General features: G+C 41.4%; 1 protein-coding gene across 1 annotated transcript; it reads left to right on the top strand.

The window, feature by feature from the left end:
* The first annotated feature begins 1,360 nt into the window (after positions 1 to 1,360).
* On the top strand, positions 1,361 to 15,869 carry LOC110500175 (patatin-like phospholipase domain-containing protein 2). Its single transcript, XM_021577377.3, has 9 exons — positions 1,361 to 2,175; positions 5,135 to 5,367; positions 5,641 to 5,706; positions 11,209 to 11,418; positions 13,004 to 13,064; positions 13,266 to 13,454; positions 13,644 to 13,776; positions 14,222 to 14,341; positions 14,471 to 15,869. Exons 1-9 carry the CDS (start codon positions 1,989 to 1,991, stop codon positions 14,700 to 14,702), a joined length of 1,431 nt encoding a protein of 476 aa, XP_021433052.1. The 5' UTR covers positions 1,361 to 1,988; the 3' UTR covers positions 14,703 to 15,869.
* Positions 15,870 to 23,086: the final 7,217 nt, after the last annotated feature.

The raw sequence follows: 23,086 nt of genomic DNA, 5'->3' as shown, positions 1-23,086 counted from the left end.
TCTGAAGGAAGAAACCATGTGGAAAAAGTGGTAAGCTAGTTAGGTCAAATTAATTAATTCATTCATTCATTCATTTGTGTTCGAGATTTCATGATGCTTGTATCTAAACCAACATACGTAGATCATTTTAAGGTTGTTTTATACATCAGTTGGGTTCTCAATAATCTTCAATATGAGATCCTAAACCTAGCATGAAAGTGCATCCTTGTAGCTGTGTGGGCTAATATAGTGAAGATGTTTGCCTTGGGGTAAGGTGAGCCAATGACCATGGGGTAAGTTGAGACAATGACCATGGGGTAAGTTGAGACAATGGTTGAGGAAATGGCAAGTTGAGCAAATGTAAGTGTTTTCTTCCCAGGCTTAAATGCTAGGCATTATTGCTGGGATATGAGGTAACAACAGGGCCTGGCCTATGTTAAAAGTGTTTAACAAAGTACAACGTGTTTGTAACACGGAACCCAAACTGTCTGCACGCGTGCGCCATCGTGCTCTATCGTGCATACATTTACTTTGCCCCCCCACACCAAACGCGATCACGACATGCAGGTTAAAATATCAAAATAAACTCTGAACAAATGACATTAATTTGGGGACAGGTCGAAAAGCATTAAACATGTCTGGCAATTTAGCTAGCTAGCTTGCTCTTGCTAGCTAACGTTAATTTGTCCTATTTAGCTAGCTTGCTCTTGCTAGCTAACGTTAATTTGTCCTATTTAGCTAGCTTGCTGTTGCTAGCTAATTTGTCCTGGGATAAAAAAATGTTTTTGTTATTTTACCTGAAATGCACAAGGACCTCTACTCCGACAATTAATCCACACATAAAACAGCCAACCGAATCGTTTCTAGTCATCTCTCCTCCTTCCAGGCTTTTTCATTTTTGAACTTATATGGTGATCACATATAAACTTTTATTGTATTACCACAACAACCGGCAACAAAGTTTGTCTTTCAATCACCCACGTGGGTATAACCAATGAGGAGATGGGTACCTGCTTCTATAAACCAATGAGGAGATGACTTTCAGCGCGATCGGCTACTGACCATTGCAAAACAGTGTGTTTTAATCAGTTATTTGGTGACTTCAATATTTTTAGTATAGTTTTATCTAAAAATGATAACTTTTTAATTGTTAACTATTTTTATTTTTATGAAATTTACTGAGTAGGATGGTTCTCTCCTCCCTCTGAGGATCCTCCACTGATACACCTAAGACCCTGCATTCTCAAGAACGCCTTGACCTTCAGGCTTCAGCCAATCACATCGTTGCAAATTGATGTAATTGGATGCACTCATGTGATGCGTGCACCCCCTCCTCAGCATCAGCACCAGTTCGCTGTGGCGGGGTATGCGCGTGCTCACTAGTCTCTGTAGCCGGAAGAGGAATGCCTTCAAGCATACATTAAGCATTCAAGATGATACAGGTAGGCCTGTTGTTCTTGGAAGATCAAATCAACAGATTAGGTTTTTCAATATACGTGAATGGTATCATGAGCCAATGGAATGCTCCGGTTGTTAGCCTGAATGGCTCAAATCTGTTAATAATGAAGTTCGACTTGTCACACACATAGCAGGCAGGTGAAATAAATATAGATTTGAACAGAATATATTGGAATAGAATAGACACGAATAGAATGCATCACTCTCATGTGTTACCGATGCATAATGTGGGGGCGTGGCTCCACCTAAAATAAGACTCAGCCTCCTTATTCCGATTGGCCAGACCAGCCCTGTTCTAGAACCGGGAAGTTATGGAAAGTCAGCGCTCCGGCGATTCTCAATACATCTCTTTGTATTGTCTCTTTGTACGTTACACAAGAGGAGTAGACTGAGTAGTGTGTGCTAGTTTGAGCCGTCCTCTTTCGGAACTGTTGTTGACATTCAGTAATGAAGGGAACTTGTCAATGACTCCAAGGGTAAACATTTTGGAGTGATTATTACAAGCGCATTACCAAAACTTCTAGGTCCTCGCCAAGGACTGTCCACCCGGTATGTTCGACCTAACGAAGGAATGGAATCTGTCGTTCGCCGGCTGCGGGTTCCTGGGGATTTATCACATCGGAGTGGCCAGCTGCCTGTTGGAACAAGCGCCCTACCTTATCAAAGGTGCCACCAAGATTTACGGGGCTTCGGCCGGTGCCCTAACCGCCTCGGTGCTCGCCAGCCAGGCATCCATAGGTAGGTATACTATATCCTACACTGGCCACTTGAGTTCACCACAGCCTGTCATCAGTGGAATGCCTGGATGGGGACTTTCACGCAAAAGAGGCAGACTGGTAGCCTAGGCCTCTCCTTCATGTGTTTAGGCAACTTTAGATTAGCAACTAAATTACATTTAAATAACAATCACTTGTGGCCTTGATACATGGGGTAAAAATATTTAAACAATGCTTAAAACTTTACTCTTATGTAATAGATAGGTGGTTATACTGGGGCTCCTTTGTAGCTCAGTATAGAGCATGGCGCTTGTAATGCCAGGGTAGTGGGTTCAATTCCCAGGTCAACACGGACATAAAATGTATTCACACACGACTGTCTCTTTGGATAAAAGCATCTGCTAAATGACATGTATTATGTAATAAACTACAAATGATGCATAATTACATAATTACATGGTCAGAGACAAATGCCTGCCTGTGTATAAGTACGGTAGCCTACCATTGTTAAATGCCATCTGAGTCAGTTATAGGACCTTTGGTCTTTTGGTCCTCTGGATCAGAGGCCTCCCAATGGTACTGATTGATCTTGCTGACTAAGGGAAAACCCAATCACGATTAAGAGCAAATAGGCCCCTGTGTGACATAGAACGTGACATGGAAAGCACTTAGGTGAGTCTCTGTGTGATACCATGCCTCTTTCACTTTCTTTTATACCTGATAACCTTATGGTGAAGAGACAAAGGACTGGGGGACTGTAAGTGTTCCAATTGTGTCTTGTCTAAATGAGAGAGAGAGAGAGAGAGAGAGAGAGAGAGAGACAGAGAGAGAGAGAGAGAGAGAGAGAGAGAGAGAATGCTATTTGGCCCTAAACAGAGAGTACACAGTGGCAGAATACCTGACCACTGTGACTGACCCAAACTTAAGGAAAGCTTTGACTATGTACAGACTCATTGAGCATTACCTTGCTATTGAGAAAGGCCATCGTAGGCAGACATGGCTCTCACACTGCCCACAAAATGAGGTGGAAACTGAGCTGCACTTCCTAACCTCCTGCCCAATGTATGACCACATTAGAGACACATATTTCCCTCAGATTACACAGACCCACAATTATTTTGAAAACAAACCCGATTTTGATAAACTCCCATATCTACTGGGTGAAATCCCACAGTGTGCCATCACAGCAGCAAGATTTGTGACCTGTTGCCACAAGAAAAGGGTAACCAGTGAAGAACAAACACCATTGTAAATACAACCCATATTTATGCTTATTTATTTTCCCTTATGTACTTTAACCATTTGTACATTGTTACAAAACTGTATATATACATAATATGACATTTGTAATGTCTTTATTGTTTTGAAACTTCTGTATGTGTAATGTTTACTGTTAATTTTTATTGTTTATTTCACTTTTGTATATTATCTACCTCACTTACTTTAGCAATGTTAACACATGTTTCCCATGTCAATAAAGCCCCTTGAATTGAGAGAGAGAGAGACTTACTGAGTGAACAGTCAACAAAGGGGTCATTAAGAGTCAAAGGAAAGCACTGGATTGTTGTGAAAATTGCCAGATGAAAGATATAGGTTACCGTTCATGACCTCAGTTTTTATAGGGTTACATGTTTCACTGTCACGCAGTGACTCCCAGGTGTTCCGCTGATAAGACTACCTCGGTATGTTTCTAATCACCTGATCTTCTTTACTAGAACTCTGTCTGTGAGCATAAAACACTTCAGATCCATTCCATCCAAGTGTAGATCAGATGAACACACATAACTAGCTCAGTACAGTTGCAGGGCAGTAAATAAGGGAAACCAGTGGATATTTTTTTTTTTGTGAGCTTCGGATCACTGTTTAAATCAAATCAAATCAAATGTATTTATATAGCCCTTCGTACATCAGCTGATATCTCAAAGTGCTGTACAGAAACCCAGCCTAAAACCCCAAACAGAAAGCAATGCAGGTGTAGAAGCACGGTGGCTAGGAAAAACTCCCTAGAAAGGCCAAAACCTAGGAAGAAACCTAGAGAGGAACCAGGCTATGTGGGGTGGCCAGTCCTCTTCTGGCTGTGCCGGGTGGAGATTATAACAGAACATGGCCAAGATGTTCAAATTATCATAAATGACCAGCATGGTCCAATAATAATAAGGCAGAACAGTTGAAACTGGAGCAGCAGCACTGCCAGGTGGACTGGGGACAGCAAGGAGTCATCATGTCAGGTAGTCCTGAGGCATGGTCCTAGGGCTCAGGTCCTCCGAGAGAGAGAGAGAAAGAGAGAATTAGAGAGAGCACACTTAAATTCACACAGGACACCGAATAGGACAGGAGAAGTACTCCAGATATAACAAACTGACCCTAGCCCCCCGACACATAAACTACTGCAGCATAAATACTGGAGGCTGAGACAGGAGGGGTCAGGAGACACTGTGGCCCCATCCGAGGACACCCCCGGACAGGGCCAAACAGGAAGGATATAAGCTCAGGTGACGCACCCCTCCCAGGGACGGTATGAAAGAGCCCCAGTAAGCCAGTGACTCAGCCCCTGTAATAGGGTTAGAGGCAGAGAATCCCAGTGGAAAGAGGGGAACCGGCCAGGCAGAGACAGCAAGGGCGGTTCGTTGCTCCAGAGCCTTTCCGTTCACCTTCCCACTCCTGGGCCAGACTACACTCAATCATATGACCCACTGAAGAGATGAGTCTTCAGTAAAGACTTAAAGGTTGAGACCGAGTTTGCGTCTCTTACATGGGTAGGCAGACCGTTCCATAAAAATTGAGCTCTATAGGAGAAAGCCCTGCCTCCAGCTGTTTGCTTAGAAATTCTAGGGACAATTAGGAGGCCTGCGTCTTGTGACCGTAGCATTAGTTCCGTTGAGAATCAATCTTCCTTTGAATAGAAAACATTGTCAAATTCCTCCCAATGGAAGGCCCTAACACAACTGACAGACTGTCCCTCCTTGCCTCCCTTCCTCTAGCTAAGTGCTGTGAGGATGTGATCGAGACTGCCAAGGAGGCCCGGAAACATAACCTGGGTCCCCTCCACCCTTCCTTCAACCTGGTCAAGGTCATCAGGTCGGGCCTGGAGCGCGACCTGCCCGCCGATGCACACACACTCGCCTCCGGGAGGCTGTGTGTGTCACTCACTCGCGTGTCGGATGGACAAAACGTCATCGTGTCCGAGTTCAAGTCCAAGGAGGAGCTCATCCAGGTCAGTGTTCTCACTCAACCCACCTGGGCTGCTATTCACAAAACATATCCGAGTAGGAGTACTGATCTAGGATCGTAGATCAGTACTCCAACAATGAAACACATTGTGAATATGAGCCTGATGGGAGTTTTTCCATATCCCACATTTATCCCATACATATCCCAGACATATTTGTCCTTTCAGCTCCTGGCCTTGCCATTGACTGTTTACATTAGTTGTATGAAGTGTAAACTGGGTTGGACTGTGTAACATCTCTCTCTGGTGTGTCTACAGGCGCTGCTGTGTAGCTGTTTCATCCCCATATACTGTGGCCTGATCCCCCCATCCTTCCAAGGAGTGGTAAGTGCCCAAGGCCCTAATGCCTCAACTGCTTTCTTACATTACCTTGAACACGGTTTCCTTAATTTCCAAGAAAAATCAGCAAATGTTGGACTGAGTTTATTATGGTCTCGTCTTTAAGATGCCTTTATTGCTCAGGTCATAGTCATAAGGAGTCTGTCTGTCTGTCTGTCTGTCTGTCTGTCTGTCTGTCTGTCTGTCTGTCTGTCTGTCTGTCTGTCTGTCTGTCTGTCTTTGCATACACATTCTTGTACTTTTTTATTTGTCGATCTACCTTACCCTAGTAGCTAATCAGCCCGAGAACCATTTCCCTTGGCAGGCCAGTGGTGTTTTATATACTTCTAGACTGGCTTCTGGCCTCAGCAGATTGGGACCAGAGTCCAGGGTGGCTCCATTCTAAACTGAGTCATTAGGACATAGGAGCACAGTCCTCCAAAACATCAACTACCATATAGCACTGACCAATTTATGCAGCTTTTTCTCTAGTATATTTCACTGCTATCTGCTCTTGTTATTCTTGAGGGCATATAACTGCTATCTGGGCATGTCTCTGGCTCAGTGCCAAAGTATACATCCATAGAACATAGGCAGAACACACTAGATTGTCCAATAATATAGGCTATAGTTAGTGTGTCCCATAGTCGTGTGAGTCAGGTTCACAGATAGCTATTTAGATATCCTGTTTAAACTCCTCCACCCCCGTCCAGTCTCTCTCTCTCTCTGGTTGTCTGCTGTACATTGTGTACCATTCTGTCTCTGGGGAAGAACGGGCTCAGAGCCAAGTTTACATTGTGACTTAACACATTAACACTCATGCCTGTCGTATGCCCCATCTCTTTATATAGATGTATGCCTTATCTCTCTATATAGATGTATGTCCCATCTCTCTATATAGATGTATGTCCCACCTCTCTATATAGATGTATGTCCCATCTCTCTCTATATATATATATATGTATTCCCCATCTCTCTATATAGATGTATGTCCCATCTCTCTCTATATATATATATATGTATTCCCCACCTCTCTATATAGATGTATGTCCCATCTCTCTATATAGATGTATGTCCCATCTCTTTATATAGATGTATGTCCCATCTCTCTATATAGATGTATGTCCCATCTCTTTATATAGATGTATGTCCCATCTCTCTATATAGATGTATGTCCCATCTCTTTATATAGATGTATGTCCCATCTCTCTCTATATATATATATATGTATTCCCCACCTCTCTATATAGATGTATGTCCCATCTCTCTATATAGATGTATGTCCCATCTCTTTATATAGATGTATGTCCCATCTCTCTCTATATATATGTATTCCCCATCTCTCTATATATATGTATGTCCCATCTCTTTATATAGATGTATGTCCCATCTCTCTCTATATATATATATATGTATTCCCCACCTCTCTATATAGATGTATGTCCCATCTCTCTATATAGATGTATGTCCCATCTCTTTATATAGATGTATGTCCCATCTCTCTATATAGATGTATGTCCCATCTCTTTATATAGATGTATGTCCCATCTCTCTATATAGATGTATGTCCCATCTCTTTATATAGATGTATGTCCCATCTCTCTATATAGATGTATGTCCCACCTCTCTATATAGATGTATGTCCCATCTCTCTCTATATATATATATATGTATTCCCCATCTCTCTATATAGATGTATGTCCCATCTCTCTATATAGATGTATGTCCCATCTCTCTCTATATATATATATATGTATTCCCCATCTCTCTATATAGATGTATGTCCCATCTCTCTATATAGATGTATGTCCCATCTCTCTCTATATATATATATATGTATTCCCCACCTCTCTATATAGATGTATGTCCCATCTCTCTATATAGATGTATGTCCTATCTCTCTATATATATATATATGTATTCCCCATCTCTCTATATAGATGTATGTCCCATCTCTCTCTATATATATATGTATTCCCCATCTCTCTATATAGATGTATGTCCCATCTCTCTCTATATATATATGTATTCCCCATCTCTCTATATAGATGTATGTCCCATCTCTCTATATATATATATATGTATTCCCCATCTCTCTATATAGATGTATGTCCCATCTCTCTCTATATATATATGTATTCCCCATCTCTCTCTATATATATATGTATTCCCCATCTCTCTATATAGATGTATGTCCCATCTCTCTATATAGATGTATGCCCCATCTCTCTCTATATATATATGTATTCCCCATCTCTCTATATAGATGTATGTCCCATCTCTCTATATAGATGTATGCCCCATCTCTCTCTATATATATATGTATTCCCCATCTCTCTATATAGATGTATGTCCCATCTCTCTATATAGATGTATGTCCCACCTCTCTATATAGATGTATGTCCCATCTCTCTATATATATATATATGTATTCCCCATCTCTCTATATAGATGTATGTCCCATCTCTCTCTATATATATATATATTCCCCATCTCTCTCTATATATATATGTATTCCCCATCTCTCTATATAGATGTATGTCCCATCTCTCTATATAGATGTATGCCCCATCTCTCTCTATATATATATGTATTCCCCATCTCTCTATATAGATGTATGTCCCATCTCTCTATATAGATGTATGCCCCATCTCTCTCTATATATATATGTATTCCCCATCTCTCTATATAGATGTATGTCCCATCTCTCTATATAGATGTATGTCCCACCTCTCTATATAGATGTATGTCCCATCTCTCTATATATATATATATGTATTCCCCATCTCTCTATATAGATGTATGTCCCATCTCTCTCTATATATATATATATTCCCCATCTCTCTCTATATATATATGTATTCCCCATCTCTCTATATAGATGTATGTCCCATCTCTCTATATAGATGTATGTCCCATCTCTCTATATAGATGTATGTCCCATCTCTCTCTATATATATATGTATTCCCCATCTCTCTCTATATATATATGTATTCCCCATCTCTCTATATAGATGTATGTCCCATCTCTCTATATAGATGTATGCCCCATCTCTCTCTATATATATATATATGTATTCCCCATCTCTCTATATAGATGTATGTCCCATCTCTCTATATAGATGTATGTCCCACCTCTCTATATATATATATATGTATTCCCCATCTCTCTATATAGATGTATGTCCCATCTCTCTCTATATATATATATGTATTCCCCATCTCTCTATATAGATGTATGTCCCATCTCTCTATATATATATATATGTATTCCCCATCTCTCTATATAGATGTATGTCCCATCTCTCTCTATATATATATATGTATTCCCCATCTCTCTATATAGATGTATGTCCCATCTCTCTATATATATATATATGTATTCCCCATCTCTCTATATAGATGTATGTCCCATCTCTCTATATATATATATATGTATTCCCCATCTCTCTATATAGATGTATGTCCCATCTCTCTATATATATATATATGTATTCCCCATCTCTCTATATAGATGTATGTCCCATCTCTCTATATATATATATATGTATTCCCCATCTCTCTCTATATATATATATGTATTCCCCATCTCTCTATATAGATGTATGCCCCATCTCTCTCTATATATATATATATGTATTCCCCATCTCTCTATATAGATGTATGTCCCATCTCTTTATATAGATGTATGTCCCATCTCTCTATATATATATATATGTATTCCCCATCTCTCTATATAGATGTATGTCCCATCTCTCTATATATATATATATGTATTCCCCATCTCTCTATATAGATGTATGTCCCATCTCTCTCTATATATATATATGTATTCCCCATCTCTCTATATAGATGTATGCCCCATCTCTCTCTATATATATATATATGTATGTCCCATCTCTCTATATAGATGTATGCCCCATCTCTCTCTATATATATATATATGTATTCCCCATCTCTCTATATAGATGTATGTCCCATCTCTCTATATAGATGTATGTCCCATCTCTCTATATAGATGTATGCCCCATCTCTCTCTATATATATATATATGTATTCCCCATCTCTCTATATAGATGTATGTCCCATCTCTCTATATAGATGTATGTCCCATCTCTCTATATAGATGTATGCCCCATCTCTCTCTATATATATATATATGTATTCCCCATCTCTCTATATAGATGTATGTCCCATCTCTCTATGTAGATGTATGTCCCATCTCTCTATATAGATGTATGTCCTATACTAGGCCTATTGCGACAAGTAGGTCATGAACAGTCATGAATGGGACATTGTCTTTCAGTCATGAATGAATTTTGAAAAGCATATCTGAGTGCATGAGTTTGAACCCTTTGCCAGTTGACTGAGCATGTACTTTTTCAGAATACTGTACATACTATTTATTTAAAAGTTTCTTGTGAAGGTGATGCGGTTTCATTTGAACTAGATTTCATCACTGGACTACATTCTCGTAACAGTTGGTTTTGACACTCTGATAAAGGAAAGATAGTACATTCTTTGCCCTCAGCCCTGAACTCATTGCCAACCTCTCTGCCAAATTGAGTCTTGATCATGTGTCACGATTGTTTAGAGATGGATAGGACCAAGGTGCAGCGTGGTAAGCGTACATGTTAATTTATTTAAATGACACCCTGAAAAAACAACAAAATACAAAAATGAACGTAACTCTACATGCCATGCAGAAAGCAACTACACACAAACAAGATCCCACAATCTAAGGTGGGAAAAAGGGCTGCCTAAGTATGATCCCCAATCAGAGACAATGATAAACAGCTGCCTCTGATTGGGAACCATACTAGGCCAACAAGGAAATAGAAACATACATTTGCCCACCCAAGTCACACCCTGACCTAATCAAATAGAGAATAAAAATGGCTCTCTAAGGTCAGCTGTGGAACTGGCACATCATGCTTTGGAACTGGCACTGATATCCTTTTTCCCCCTCAGATGTTCTAAGCCTTTTACACTGGAAAAGGATGAATTCATTTTGAAATGTTAGAGGGTAGCATCTGAACTTGAAATAGAGCTGCATCGGGTAATTACATAAGACTGGTGTAAAAATGTATTAATTCTCCAAATAGTGATGTCAGATTGTTTGGTCATGAGTTGGCATTGTGGAGAAGCTGGCTAAGGGGAAATCTTGTACTGACATGCCTAATATGCCCTCAAGAGGGGAATGTTTCCTTGAATATGTCGTATCGTATCATATTAGATTTCAGTGATAACCGAGTTGGGTTATAAGTGACATATTTTTTAGCAGAAGATAAGCGGAGGAAGTCAACAACAAATACTTTATGTATATAAATAGAGATGTAAGAACAGTCATCTCTGTCAGCCCTGAGACATCTTGACCACAGTATGCCCGGGGTCTTGTTCTGTGGAGAGGCTGTGGTCCTGATGTAAGTTGTGCATGGTTCCAAAAACACCCAAGTATTCTCACTTTCGCTCTCCCTCCTCCCTCTCTCCCCCCTCTTCTCTCTCCAGCGTTATGTGGATGGGGGGATCAGTGACAACCTTCCTCAGTCAGAGCTGAAGAACACCATCACCATCTCTCCGTTCTCAGGCGAAAGCGACATCTGTCCCCGGGACACCTCCTTCAACATCCACGAGCTTCGTTTCACCAACACCTCCATCCAGATTAACCTGGGCAATATGTACCGCCTCAGCAAAGCCCTGTTTCCCCCAGAACCCAAGGTAGGGCGACCGCTATGACTGCTTACCAATGCGTTATGAGTAACGGATGTGAAACGGCTAGCTTAGTTAGCGGTGCGCGCTAAATAGCGTTTCAATCGGTGACGTCACTTGCTCTGAGACCTTGAAGTAGTAGTTCCCCTTGCTCTGCAAGGGCCGCGGCTTTTGTGGAGCGATGGGTAACGATGCTTCGTGGGTGACTGTTGTTGATGTGTGCAGAGGGTCCCTGGTTCGCGCCCGGGTATGGGCGAGGGGACGGTCTAAAGTTATACTGTTACATATACATAGCCCCGGGAAGACGTTTGAAGTCCTTTATTTAGGCCCTGTCCCCGAAGGTAGGATGGAGGATCAGGATGCCCTTTAGTCCCATTCATCAGATGGGTTGTTCATGACTACTTGTAAATAAATGCCATTTTGTATTGGTTATGTGTTGTGACATCCTTATTTAGGTACCCTTGAAACATTCTATACATTTCTGTAGGAGAGCGTAGTAGTCTGGTATGGGAGACTGGACCCCTGACCTCCCACTGTCCTATTCCCTGATTGTAAACTCCAACTCCCCCATTTCACCCCCTACCCTATCTCCTCTTTGGACTCTGCCTCCTTCCCTTACCCCCCATACTTCCTATCTGAACTTTGCCCTCCCCTGTCCCTCCCTAACTCCACAGTGATCAATACTGGCATGACATTATTGGCTTTTGTCCTTGTTGAATTGCATTTCCTGTATTGCACATTCTTCTTCACTGTCTGGATAATAACATGGGAGTCAACTTTTAGCGTAAGGTGAACTTTGCCCTCTTTGAGGTTGATCTGTGTCTCTTGGTTCAGTTTTCGCTGTGTTGTCATTGTTGCTGCAATCCAAGATCTGACACTGTCTTTTCCCTCCATGTGTGTCTGGAATGTTGTGTTTTCTGGAATTTGAGGATTATGCCGAATCCCACAGACAGAGCCATGTGCAGAGGCCCTACTTAGAAAAGGAAGTGTGTGTTTCTCTTGACTCTGCCCACCTTTGACATAGTGTTTAAACATGACATGCACAGACACACACAAAGAACACTCCACCCTACCTTTTCCCTTACGTGTCATAGTGTGTAACCCACCCTGACTAAATTCACACATACTGTAGGTCGTGACACTGTGACGTTAGCTATCCACATACCTCTCTCCCTGTTGCTTTGTTGTTGTAGGAACACAGAATAAGGAGTAGCCAGAGAACAGAGAGAACTCTGCCACGTTGACCTTTAACCCTTAGTCAAACACTTCCTGGATTGTTGTCCATCCACAAATACAGGAGCCTGTTGCACAGGAGGGTTCTGGCTGATATAAGTCATTCCCCTCTGTTTTATGTGGTTATATACAGCTGTACTTGTGTAATACGGTTGTTAACTGTCAGCAATAACATGATTGCTAATCGGTCAGTGGTAGTGATAGTTATAAGTAATCACATAATGTGAGATCATGCTCTGTATCGTGTGTGGGTGGGTATATCTAAGTCCTGATGATCCTGTGATATGATTATTTATTCAATCTATCTCTTGCATATGATCCCCTACCTCAATAGGTATGATCTATGTGTTTTCTTTGACAGGTCATGGCAGAGATATGTCAGAGTGGCTACAAGGACACCCTTCGCTTTCTTGAGGAGAACCGTGAGTATTACTATGTTGCCTTTGACAGTAATAGTGGGCTGTGCTAAGATCATAAGCTACTGTGATATACAGTACATGCAGTGAGCATCAATGATGTACAAGGGTTCAACATGAAGTATGGAGTAAACCTGCACTTATTTATGGGGTAATATTTTATTGTTGTGTCGCAAAGATGATGAATTATATTGTTTATGATGTCAGATCTGCTGAAGCTGGAGTGTCCGACTGCCGGCCCCAACCCATCAGAAGCCATACACACCTGCTGCTGCAAGCCCATCGCCATGGAAACCACTAAGGACTGGATGCTCCGGCGGCTCCGCCTCCTGAGGAAGCGGCACTGGTGGCTGGACGAGCAGATTGTTGACAACCTGCCTACCCAAATCAAAAAAGGTAGATGGGAAGTTAACCTAGACTCGGATCTTTTCTGCTCCAAGCTGTTAGAAACTGTTGTTATCTAGTTAACATTGTGTTGTCACCGCTCTGTTGTCAGTGACTTGTGGCTGTTGTGTGTCTCTGAAAGTGATCTGAGGCTGTGCCCGTATCAGCAAAGTGTGACATATTGTGTCTCTATGACTGTAGTGTTCTGTGAGGCGTGCCAGCAGAAGCCTGGTCTGTATGCTCAGGTGTCTGAGATGCTGCCGGTCAGAGTGGCCTCCTACATGCTCCTGCCCTGCACACTACCTGTGGTATCAGCCTACTCAGTGGGCAAGAGGTAAGACGACATCCAACACCACCAGTGCTACCTACCACTAACAACCCCTCAATGAACTCAACGCGGTCACAGTAGCTCAAACAGCAACCAAGGATGACAACACTAATGCAAACAAATCAGCTACTAAACCCTGAACTAGCCTTTAGCATAACTAGCCTTTAACATACAGCAGCCAATACCTTCAAATTAGCCCTGACAGCAACCACTGACAACAAAGTAGTCTTTAAAGCAGTCATTAGCCCACCACATCAACAAAAATAACACTGTGAATGTAAACAAACTAGGAACACAAACAGGTTTCCTACTAAACACAATCCATTTGAATGTGCTGCACACGCCACCTAGTGGGCAAGTCAATCCACCACAGGAATTCTTGAGAACTGGCCCCCACAGTGGTACATTACAGTACATCGACTTGCTGTGTTGTCCCTCTCCTGTGCTCCAGGATTGTGGAGTGGATCCCAGAGGTGCCTGCAGACATGCGTTGGTTAGCTGGGGTGGCTGGGGATGTGGCTGGGAGCTTGTACAGACAGGCCTGGAGAGGAGCGCCAGTAGACATAACCAGGTGAGAGACATGGAGTTACTACTACTGGGTTATATTATGTATGGATGGATGGAGTCTACTTGTAGATTTGCATGTCTGTCATAAAGTATGAATAAAGTCTAATGGCCTTGTGTGTTTTTATTTTTGCAGTGATGGTTCCCTGAGGAATTGCATGAGCCTGCCCCCACCCATGGAAAGTGACGGACAAAGGGAGAGAAACGGTCACCTCGCCGGGTTCGCTCTCTCTGCTCTTGACCTCCAAAGTCAATACTGGAACATCCCCACCGTCCCCTCTCCCCGCCGCCCCACCAGCCCCCTCATGCCCAGCCCCTCCCCACGACAGATCTGCTTCTTTGTTGGCTCGCAGGACGAGACTGACTGACAGTCCCATCCACCAATGAGAGGACACTGTGACTATAAAAAAAATATATGATAGGACAGTCCAGCTCAAGATCCCTCCCACAGGGCCTGTCTATAGGCTATAGGAACTGTGAAGGGTGGTTTGGGATGGACAAAATATGGTAATGTGATCGAATAGCTTTGGAATCCAGAACTGTTGCTATAGACACACTAATGACTCAATCATGTCTTTTGATCACTCCACCGTCCATATTTCATTCTATTGTACCACATTGGAAAACAATTTACCAGCTCACCACCAAAGACCTCTGCAAGTGAATTCTTTTTTGGAATTACACATTTTATAACTAACAATGTCTAGTTTTTCCAGATAACTTGTTGTCACTACAACTCTACCTACCTACCTACCTACCTAGAGGAGGCTGGTGGAAGGAGCTATAGGATGACCTGCTCATTGTATTGGCTGGAACGAAATCAAACACATCAAACATATGGAAACCATGTTTCACTTCGTTCCATTAATTCCATTCCAGCCAATATAATGAGCCTGAGGTCATATAGCTCCTCCCACCAGCCTCCTTTGCTACCTACCTACAGACAGTACACAAGAGGTTGGGAGCACCTTAATTGGGGGGACGGACTCGTGGTAATGGCTGGAGCGGAATTAGTGGAATGGTATGAAATACATCACATGGTTTCCATGTATTTGGTGCCATTCCATTATTATGAGCTGTCCTTCCCTCAGCAGCCTCCTTTGCAACAGTACCCACCTACCTGTGTTCAGTTAAATGTAGAATTCATTCCTAACGGACTGTTGACTTGAGTTGACGTTGACTTCCTTGACTATGAGCTGTGTGTTTTCCTGACTACTATTAGACAGGACCCTTGAACTATTATGAGGACCCTTGAACTAACTATGAACTATTTTGATGAGCTGTTAAGTCAAGAAAATTGAGTTACAAAACCATGGTGCATCTGCAAAAATCATTCTGAGGACTAAGATGTCCAGTTTTTGGGAAAGTTTCTTATTTTAAATACATTTGACATTTTTGCCAGATTTTTAAATTTTTTTACAGCAAATTCTCTTTACGAAAACCCATTCGGGTTAAATTCTCGGGTCATTTTATTTTTTTAAAAATCTTTAAAAATACAAATGTATATAAATAAAACACAAATACAAATACATAAATACATACAATACATATGTTGTTTGTCCATACATCATACAAATTGTATACTAGTTAAGGTTTACATTAAACTATACTATTTATAATTAAAGTTCAAGTAATAGACACATCTCAACATCAACTGTTCAGAGGAGAATGCATGAGTCAGGCCTTCATGGTCGAATTGCGGAAAAGAAACCACTACTAAAGGACACCAATAAGAAGAAACTTGCTTGGGCCAAGAAACACGAGCAATGGACATTAGACCGGTGTAAATCTGTCCTTCGATCGGATGAGTCCAAATTTGAGATTTTTGGTTCCAACTGCTGTGTCTTTATGAAACGCAGAGTGGCTGAACAGATGATCGCTACATGTGGGGTTCCCACCATGAAGCATGGAGGAGGAGGTGTGATGGTGCATTGCTGGTGACACTGTCAGTGTTTTATTTAGAATTCAAGGCACACTTAACCAGCAATGCTACCACAGCATTTTGCAGCGATACGCCATCCCATCTGGTTTGCTCTTAGTGGGACTATCATTTGTTTTTCAACAGGACAATGACCCAAAACACACCTCCAGGCTGTGTAAGGGCTATTTGACCAGTAAGGAGAGTGATGGAGTGGTGCATCAGATGAACTGGCCTCCACAATCACACGACCTCAACTCAAATTAGATAGTTTGGGATGAGATGGAATGCAGATTGAAGGAAAAGCAGCCAAGTGCTCAGCATATGTGGGACCTCCTTCAAGACTGTTGGAAAAGCATTCCAGGTGACTACCTCATGAGGCTGGTTGAGAGAATGCCTAGAGTTTGCAAAGCTGTCATCAAGGCAAAGGTTGGCTACTTTGAAGAATCTAAAATATTTAATATATTTTGATTTGTTTAACACTTTTTTGCTTACCACATGATTCCATGTCTTATTTCATAGTTTAGATGGCTTCACTATTATTCTACAATGTATAAAATAGTAGAAATTAAGAAAAAAACCTTATGAGTAGGTGTGTCCAAACTTTTGACTGGTACTGTATGTGTAACACTGAAAACCTTGGACTACTTGTTCCTTTACTGTTGTTATGTGGTGGAAAATTGTCTTAGAAATATGACATTTACAAGAACTTGTGAATTCAATAAGGGCCTTTAATACAAGGGTATCAGAGGCCGTGCTGGTCCGCGGAACAACAAGATTGGTGCGTTGGAATGGACAACTCCCTATTACATCACAAAATTCAGGCTTCATCTGATTTATCTCTACAGAAACTACATCGAGATCAAAGACCCCCCCCCCACACACACACACACACAAAATGCAATTTAAATAATTGAACAGACGTAGGTTAATTAGTTGTTTAATAAACAAAAAAGAATGGACATTTCGGTTATTTGCTCAGCACTAACGAAAACGTTTACCATTTAAGAACCAAACAGAGCCAATGAAACAAAAAGGGAGGCCCCTACTTAAATTTGTCTAATAACAAACTCTTGTTTATGTTGTAAAATATTTTTAGTTTGGAGTAAACGTTTTGCAACACTCTAAACGTTTTGCAAAATAATCAGAGTAATGAATACACCCCAGTTGGTACTGTCTGGTCCTGTTGTTGTTCATTCCATAGAGATAGATAGAGGACTCTAGTGCCCAAACGGCTATGTCAGCATGGGCAGCGGCATCGAGGACTTCCACCATTCCTTAACCCTATGGATTAAGAGATGATCACATAATTCCCTCCAGGTCACCAGGAGGGATAAACCAATGAATTATACTTGTGAGGAAACATTCCATAACTGCAGGTGGAAGTGAATCGTCAACCTTGGCTTTATAGAGCAACCTGTTCAAACAACATACTCTAGGTGGCAGTGTATGCTTTCCAACTCATAGAAGTAGTAGAAGGAAATGGACTATCACTGCAGTGGTGTAAAGTACTTAAGTAAAAATACTTTAAAGTACTACTTAAAGCAAGGGCAGATTTAGGTAGGCTAGTGTCGTGGAAATTTCCTCTATTTACCAAATCATGGGAGCAAACCACACACAAGTCAGAGTTAGTTATCAAAGTCCATCTTTCCTGCTTGTTCACGCCCAATAACGCCCATATCCGCTTTCAGTTAGATTATAATGGTGGCAAGACCCTTGCTTTGTCCTAAAAATAATATACGTCCCTCTATTCTATAGGCCTATGCTTTTGCCCTGTATTTAGCTCAATGTGTTATTTTGTATGCGTGTTCTTATCTAGAATCAGCAGACTATGTGTCTCCTCTATCTTTAGTGTGTCCAGTTGTCCTAGGCGCTCATGGCCTTACTCTGGCCTCCTGTCCTATACAATAGACAATGCATTTTACCAGAATAGCAAATGCACTCTAAGTGTATCTTTCTCTTGTGTTACAGTATTATGTTCCTCCCTATATGTACATCTCTCTCCCACAAAAGACAGAGAGAAGAAGAGAGAAAGAGAGAGAGAGTTAGAGAGAGCATACTTAAATGACCAAAATGACAAAATCACTTCAAGATTTTATAAATCACCAGCCGTGAAGATTTGAACACGAGTAGCATACAAACTTTAACACACATAGATCTCAATCACCACTTAATCTACATTAGAGAGAGGGGAATTTCCTCAACCTGTAGAATCCATGCAATAGTAATCATAATACATCTCAATGACAGAAGAAAACTATACTGAACAAAAATATAAACTCAACATGCAACAATTTCAAAGATTTTACTGTGTTAACGTTCATATAAGGAAATCAATCAACTGAAATACATTCACTAATCAATGGATTTCACATGACTGGGAACTCAGATATGCATCTGTTGTTCAGATACCGTCAAAAGAAAAAGGTTTGTGAATGGTCCAGAAAACCAGTCAGTATCTGGTGTGACCACAATTTGCCTCATGCAGCGCGACACATCTCCATCGCATAGAGTTGATCAGGCTATTGATTGTGGCTTGTGGAATGTTGTCCCATTCCTCTTCAATGGCTGTGCGAAGTTGCTTGATATTGGCGGGACCTGGAACACGCTGTTGTACACGTTGGTCCAGAGCATCCCAAACATGCTCAATGGGTGACATAAAAAATAACATGGCTAGAAACATTGAACATAAAATGGCTATATATAGGGAGTACCAGTACTGAGTTGATGTGCAGGGGTAAGAGGTGATTGATCTAGCTATGTACTGTACATATACAGTTGAAATTGGAAGTTTACATATACCTTAGCCAAATACATTTAAACTCAGTTTTTCACAATTCTAGTAAAAATGTAATTTAATCCTAGTAAAAATTCCCTGTCATAGGTCAGTTAGGATCACCACTTTATTTTAAGAATGTGAAATGTCAGAATAAAAGTAGCGAGAATGATTTATTTCAGCTTTCATTTCTTTCATCACATTCCCAGTGGGTCAGAAGTTTACATACACTCAATTAGTATTTGGTAGCATTGCCTTTAAATTGTTTAACTTGGGTCAAATGTTTCAGGTAGCCTTCCACAAGCTTCCCACAATAAGTTTGGTGAATTTTGGCCCATTCCTCCTGGTAGAGCTGGTGTAACTGAGTCAGGTTTGTAGGCTTCCTTGCGCGCACATGCTTTTTCAGTTCTGCCCACAAATGTTCTATAGGATTGAGGTCAGGGCTTTGTGATGGCCACTCCAGTACCTTGACTTTGTTGTCCTTAAGCCATTTTGCCACAACTTTGGAAATATGCTTGGGGTCATTGTCCATTTGGAAGACCCATTTGCGACCAAGCTTAAACTTCCTGACTGATGTCTTGATATGTTGCTTCAATATATCCACTTAATGTTCCTTCCTCATGATGCCATCTATTTAGTGAAGTGTACCAGTCCCTCCTGCAGTAAAGCACCACCACAACACGATGCTGCCACCCCCTTGCTTCACAGTGGAGACGGTGTTCTTCGGTTTGCAAGCCTCTCCCTTTTCCCCCCAAACATAACAATGGTCATTATGGCCAAACAGTTCTATTTTTGTTTCATCAGATCAGAGGACATTTCTTCAAAAAGTATGATCTTTGTCCCTATGTGCAGTTGCAAACCATAGTCTGGCTTTTTTATGGCGGTTTTGGAGCGGTGGCTTCTTCCTTGATGAGTGGCCTTTCAGGTTATGTCGATATAGGACTCGTTTTACTGTGGATATAGATACTTTTGTATCTGTTTCTTCCAGCATCTTCACAAGGTCCTTTGCTGCTGTTCTGGGATTGATTTGCACTTTTCGCACCAAAGTACGTTCATCTCTCTCTGAGCGGTATGATGGCTGAGTGATCTCATGCTGTTTATACTTGCGTACTATTGTTTCCAGTGGGTCAGAAGTTTACATACACTAAGTTTGTTTGCCTTTAAACAGCTTGGAAATTCCTGAAAATTATGTGATGGCTTTAGAAGATTCTGATTGGCTAATTGACATCATTTGAGTCAATTGGAGGTGTGCCTGTGGATGTATTTCAAGGCCTACCTTCAAACTCAGTGCCTCTTTGCTTGAGATCATGGAAAAATCTAAAGAAATCAGCCAAGACCACAGAAAGTCTGGTTCATCCTTGGGAGCAATGTCTAAACAACTGAAGATACCACTTTCATCTGTACAAACAATAGTATGCAAGTATAAACACCATGGGACCGCGCAGCCGTCATACCGCTCAGGAAGGAGACGCGTTCTGTCTCCTAGAGATGAACGTACTTTGGTGCGAAAAGTGCAAATCGATAAAACCACCATAAAAAATTCAGACTATGGTTTGCAACTGCACATGGGTACAAAGTTTGTACTTTTTGGAGAATTGTCCACTGTTTGGCCATTACCATGAATTAGATATGACATACAATCATTCTCACAAAATCCCTTTGTCTGCATTTCTTGCAGGGTGTACACAGAGATGGGACAAGTTCTAAACAATCCCCATCACCCACGGTTTAAGTTCCCAGAGACGAAGAGGAGGCTGATATTCTGTAGACCTTTTCCCACATCAGAGACTACAGGCAGGTGAGCACACACACTTTCAACAAGTACCAAAAACACTATTCCATAATTGAATCACACTCACGCCCTATGAGAATCTACCCAACATATCCAGCCATGCATTCTTATTTCATAACTGATAGTGTTCACTTCTACATTTAATTTCAGTAGATGGGGCCTTTTTGCTGTGCTCTCTGAGTCTGTTGCCTTTGGTTGACAACGCAGTGTCGTCTTAGTAAGATCCCTTCTACACAACCCATATCTGTCTGACTGCCTCTAGCTGTGACAACCACAGACGGCACAGATACGTATATAAGTCAGGTAGCACCTTAGTAAGAAGTGGGCACCTTTAGTAAGAAGTGCACTTATTGATGAAGCCCGTGACTGTTGTGGTAAACGCCTCAATGTTATTGAATGAATCCCGGAACATATCTGTGCTAGCAAAACAGTCTTGTAGCCTTGCGTCAGCTTCGTCCGACCACTTCTGTATTGAGCGCATCACTGGTAATTCCTTTTGAGCTTTTGCTTGTGAACAGGAAGCATGAGAATACCTCTGAATCTTAGCTGGAACATTTGAAGAGTGAAAACTGCTGCCTTGCTAACCACATTTCCCCCTTCCTATCGACATGCTCCACTCACACGGCTGCATATAGATCCTCCCTGTTGTAGCTCATCTCTTACAATGGGTGAGGATGTGGGGGGATGGGGTTCACAAGGCTTAAGTGGGTTTAGGGGGGGACAGAATTTGATTGTCAAATGCTGCAACACATAACTGCCACCTATGAAGCGTTGACTTCCAGAATAAGAGTGCTGATCTAGGATCTGTTTTGCCTTCTATAGGAGAGGAACCTGATCCAAGATCAGCACTCCTATTCTGAGACGCTTTGTGAATACAGGCCTGGAGCTTTATGCTTATACAACGCTGGTCTCATCTCTGTTCTACACAGGCCTTTCTCTGTGGACCACTTTGATGACTACCAGAAGCACTTCACTGTCGTGAGCTTTGCAGAGGGGGTCCAGCTCAAACAGGTAATGATGACAAAGCAAACCCCCGCATTCATCAAAAGCAGACTAAGTCAACCGACTGAAACGGACAAACGCATGCACAGACACTCAGAAAAGTAAACAAACACTCGTCAAAGAGAACGCACACACACAGCTGCAACAAACACCACCTGCATTAATTCCCTTAATCTGATACTCTGTGTGCCCCAGGTTCACTACAATGAATTCATACCCATGTTTGAAAAGCAGTACCATGGAAAGGGAAACATACACTGGTAAACATACACTGTTAATGTTGAGGTAAACATACACTGTTAATGTTTGACTTGTCTATCTGTGTGTGTGAGTTAAGCCAGTTGGAAGCTACACGATTTATAAAATCCTAACTTCGCCTCTCACATTAAATGACCGTCTTTCCTGTATTTTTCTGGTGTTGCCAACATAGTGGTGCGCACATTAAACGATGTGACACAGACAGGGGTCAAACACTACAAGATTCTTCACTTGGTCATGAGGATTGTCAATAACAAGCTGTCTCGCAAAAACAATGATGTTGTAGCTACGTTAAATCACGAGCTGTGGTTCAAAGCAGCCTCATAAACGTTTTCAGTCAGAAATTCACGCTTGCCATACAGAGTTCAAATGTCTAGCCAACATTTTGAATTGAATAACATTGGCTTGTGAACTTCAGACCTGTAACGATTTGACACTTTGGTTAAAAGCAAGTACAAACGCATACTAGAAGTACTCATGGCTCGTGCCCCAGAGTCTACACATTTTGGGTGATGTGAAACAACGTCATCTCACTGGCTTCACTCTGGTGAGCTCTCATTTGCTATTGCTGATCATCGTTCTCAAAAATTGTCATTGCACATCTCACACTGCAAGAGCTTTGCAGATTTTGTGCCGATAAAATCAAAAATGTTTGAAAATGTCGGGACGTCTGGGACTGCTCAAAGACTAGATCGGTAACCCTTAGATTGCGCCTTTGACTCGCTCACATGTAACGAGCATCGGTGACCACCCTGAGTAGGCAATATGGGCATATTGTCTTGTATCTCAACGTGTCTAGGGCAGATGAATCGTGGACAAAATCCTATAGTGTACACCTGGCTTAATCTGTTACATAATTAGTGTTAAGATTAGTTACTTCTGAAAGTAATATATTACCCGTTACATTTGTCAAAGTAACCTGTTACTTTGCGATATTACTTTGTGTTTAAAGTAACAAGTTATATTACTCTGCATTCATGAAAAATATCTGTATCTCACCCTTTTG

Source organism: Oncorhynchus mykiss, chromosome 21 (genome assembly GCF_057628025.1).
Source record: "Oncorhynchus mykiss isolate SJ-2025 chromosome 21, ASM5762802v1, whole genome shotgun sequence".
NCBI lineage: Eukaryota > Metazoa > Chordata > Actinopteri > Salmoniformes > Salmonidae > Oncorhynchus > Oncorhynchus mykiss.
The sequence above is the reverse complement of the archived record's forward strand: the minus strand, read 5'-3'. Positions and strand labels throughout refer to the sequence as shown.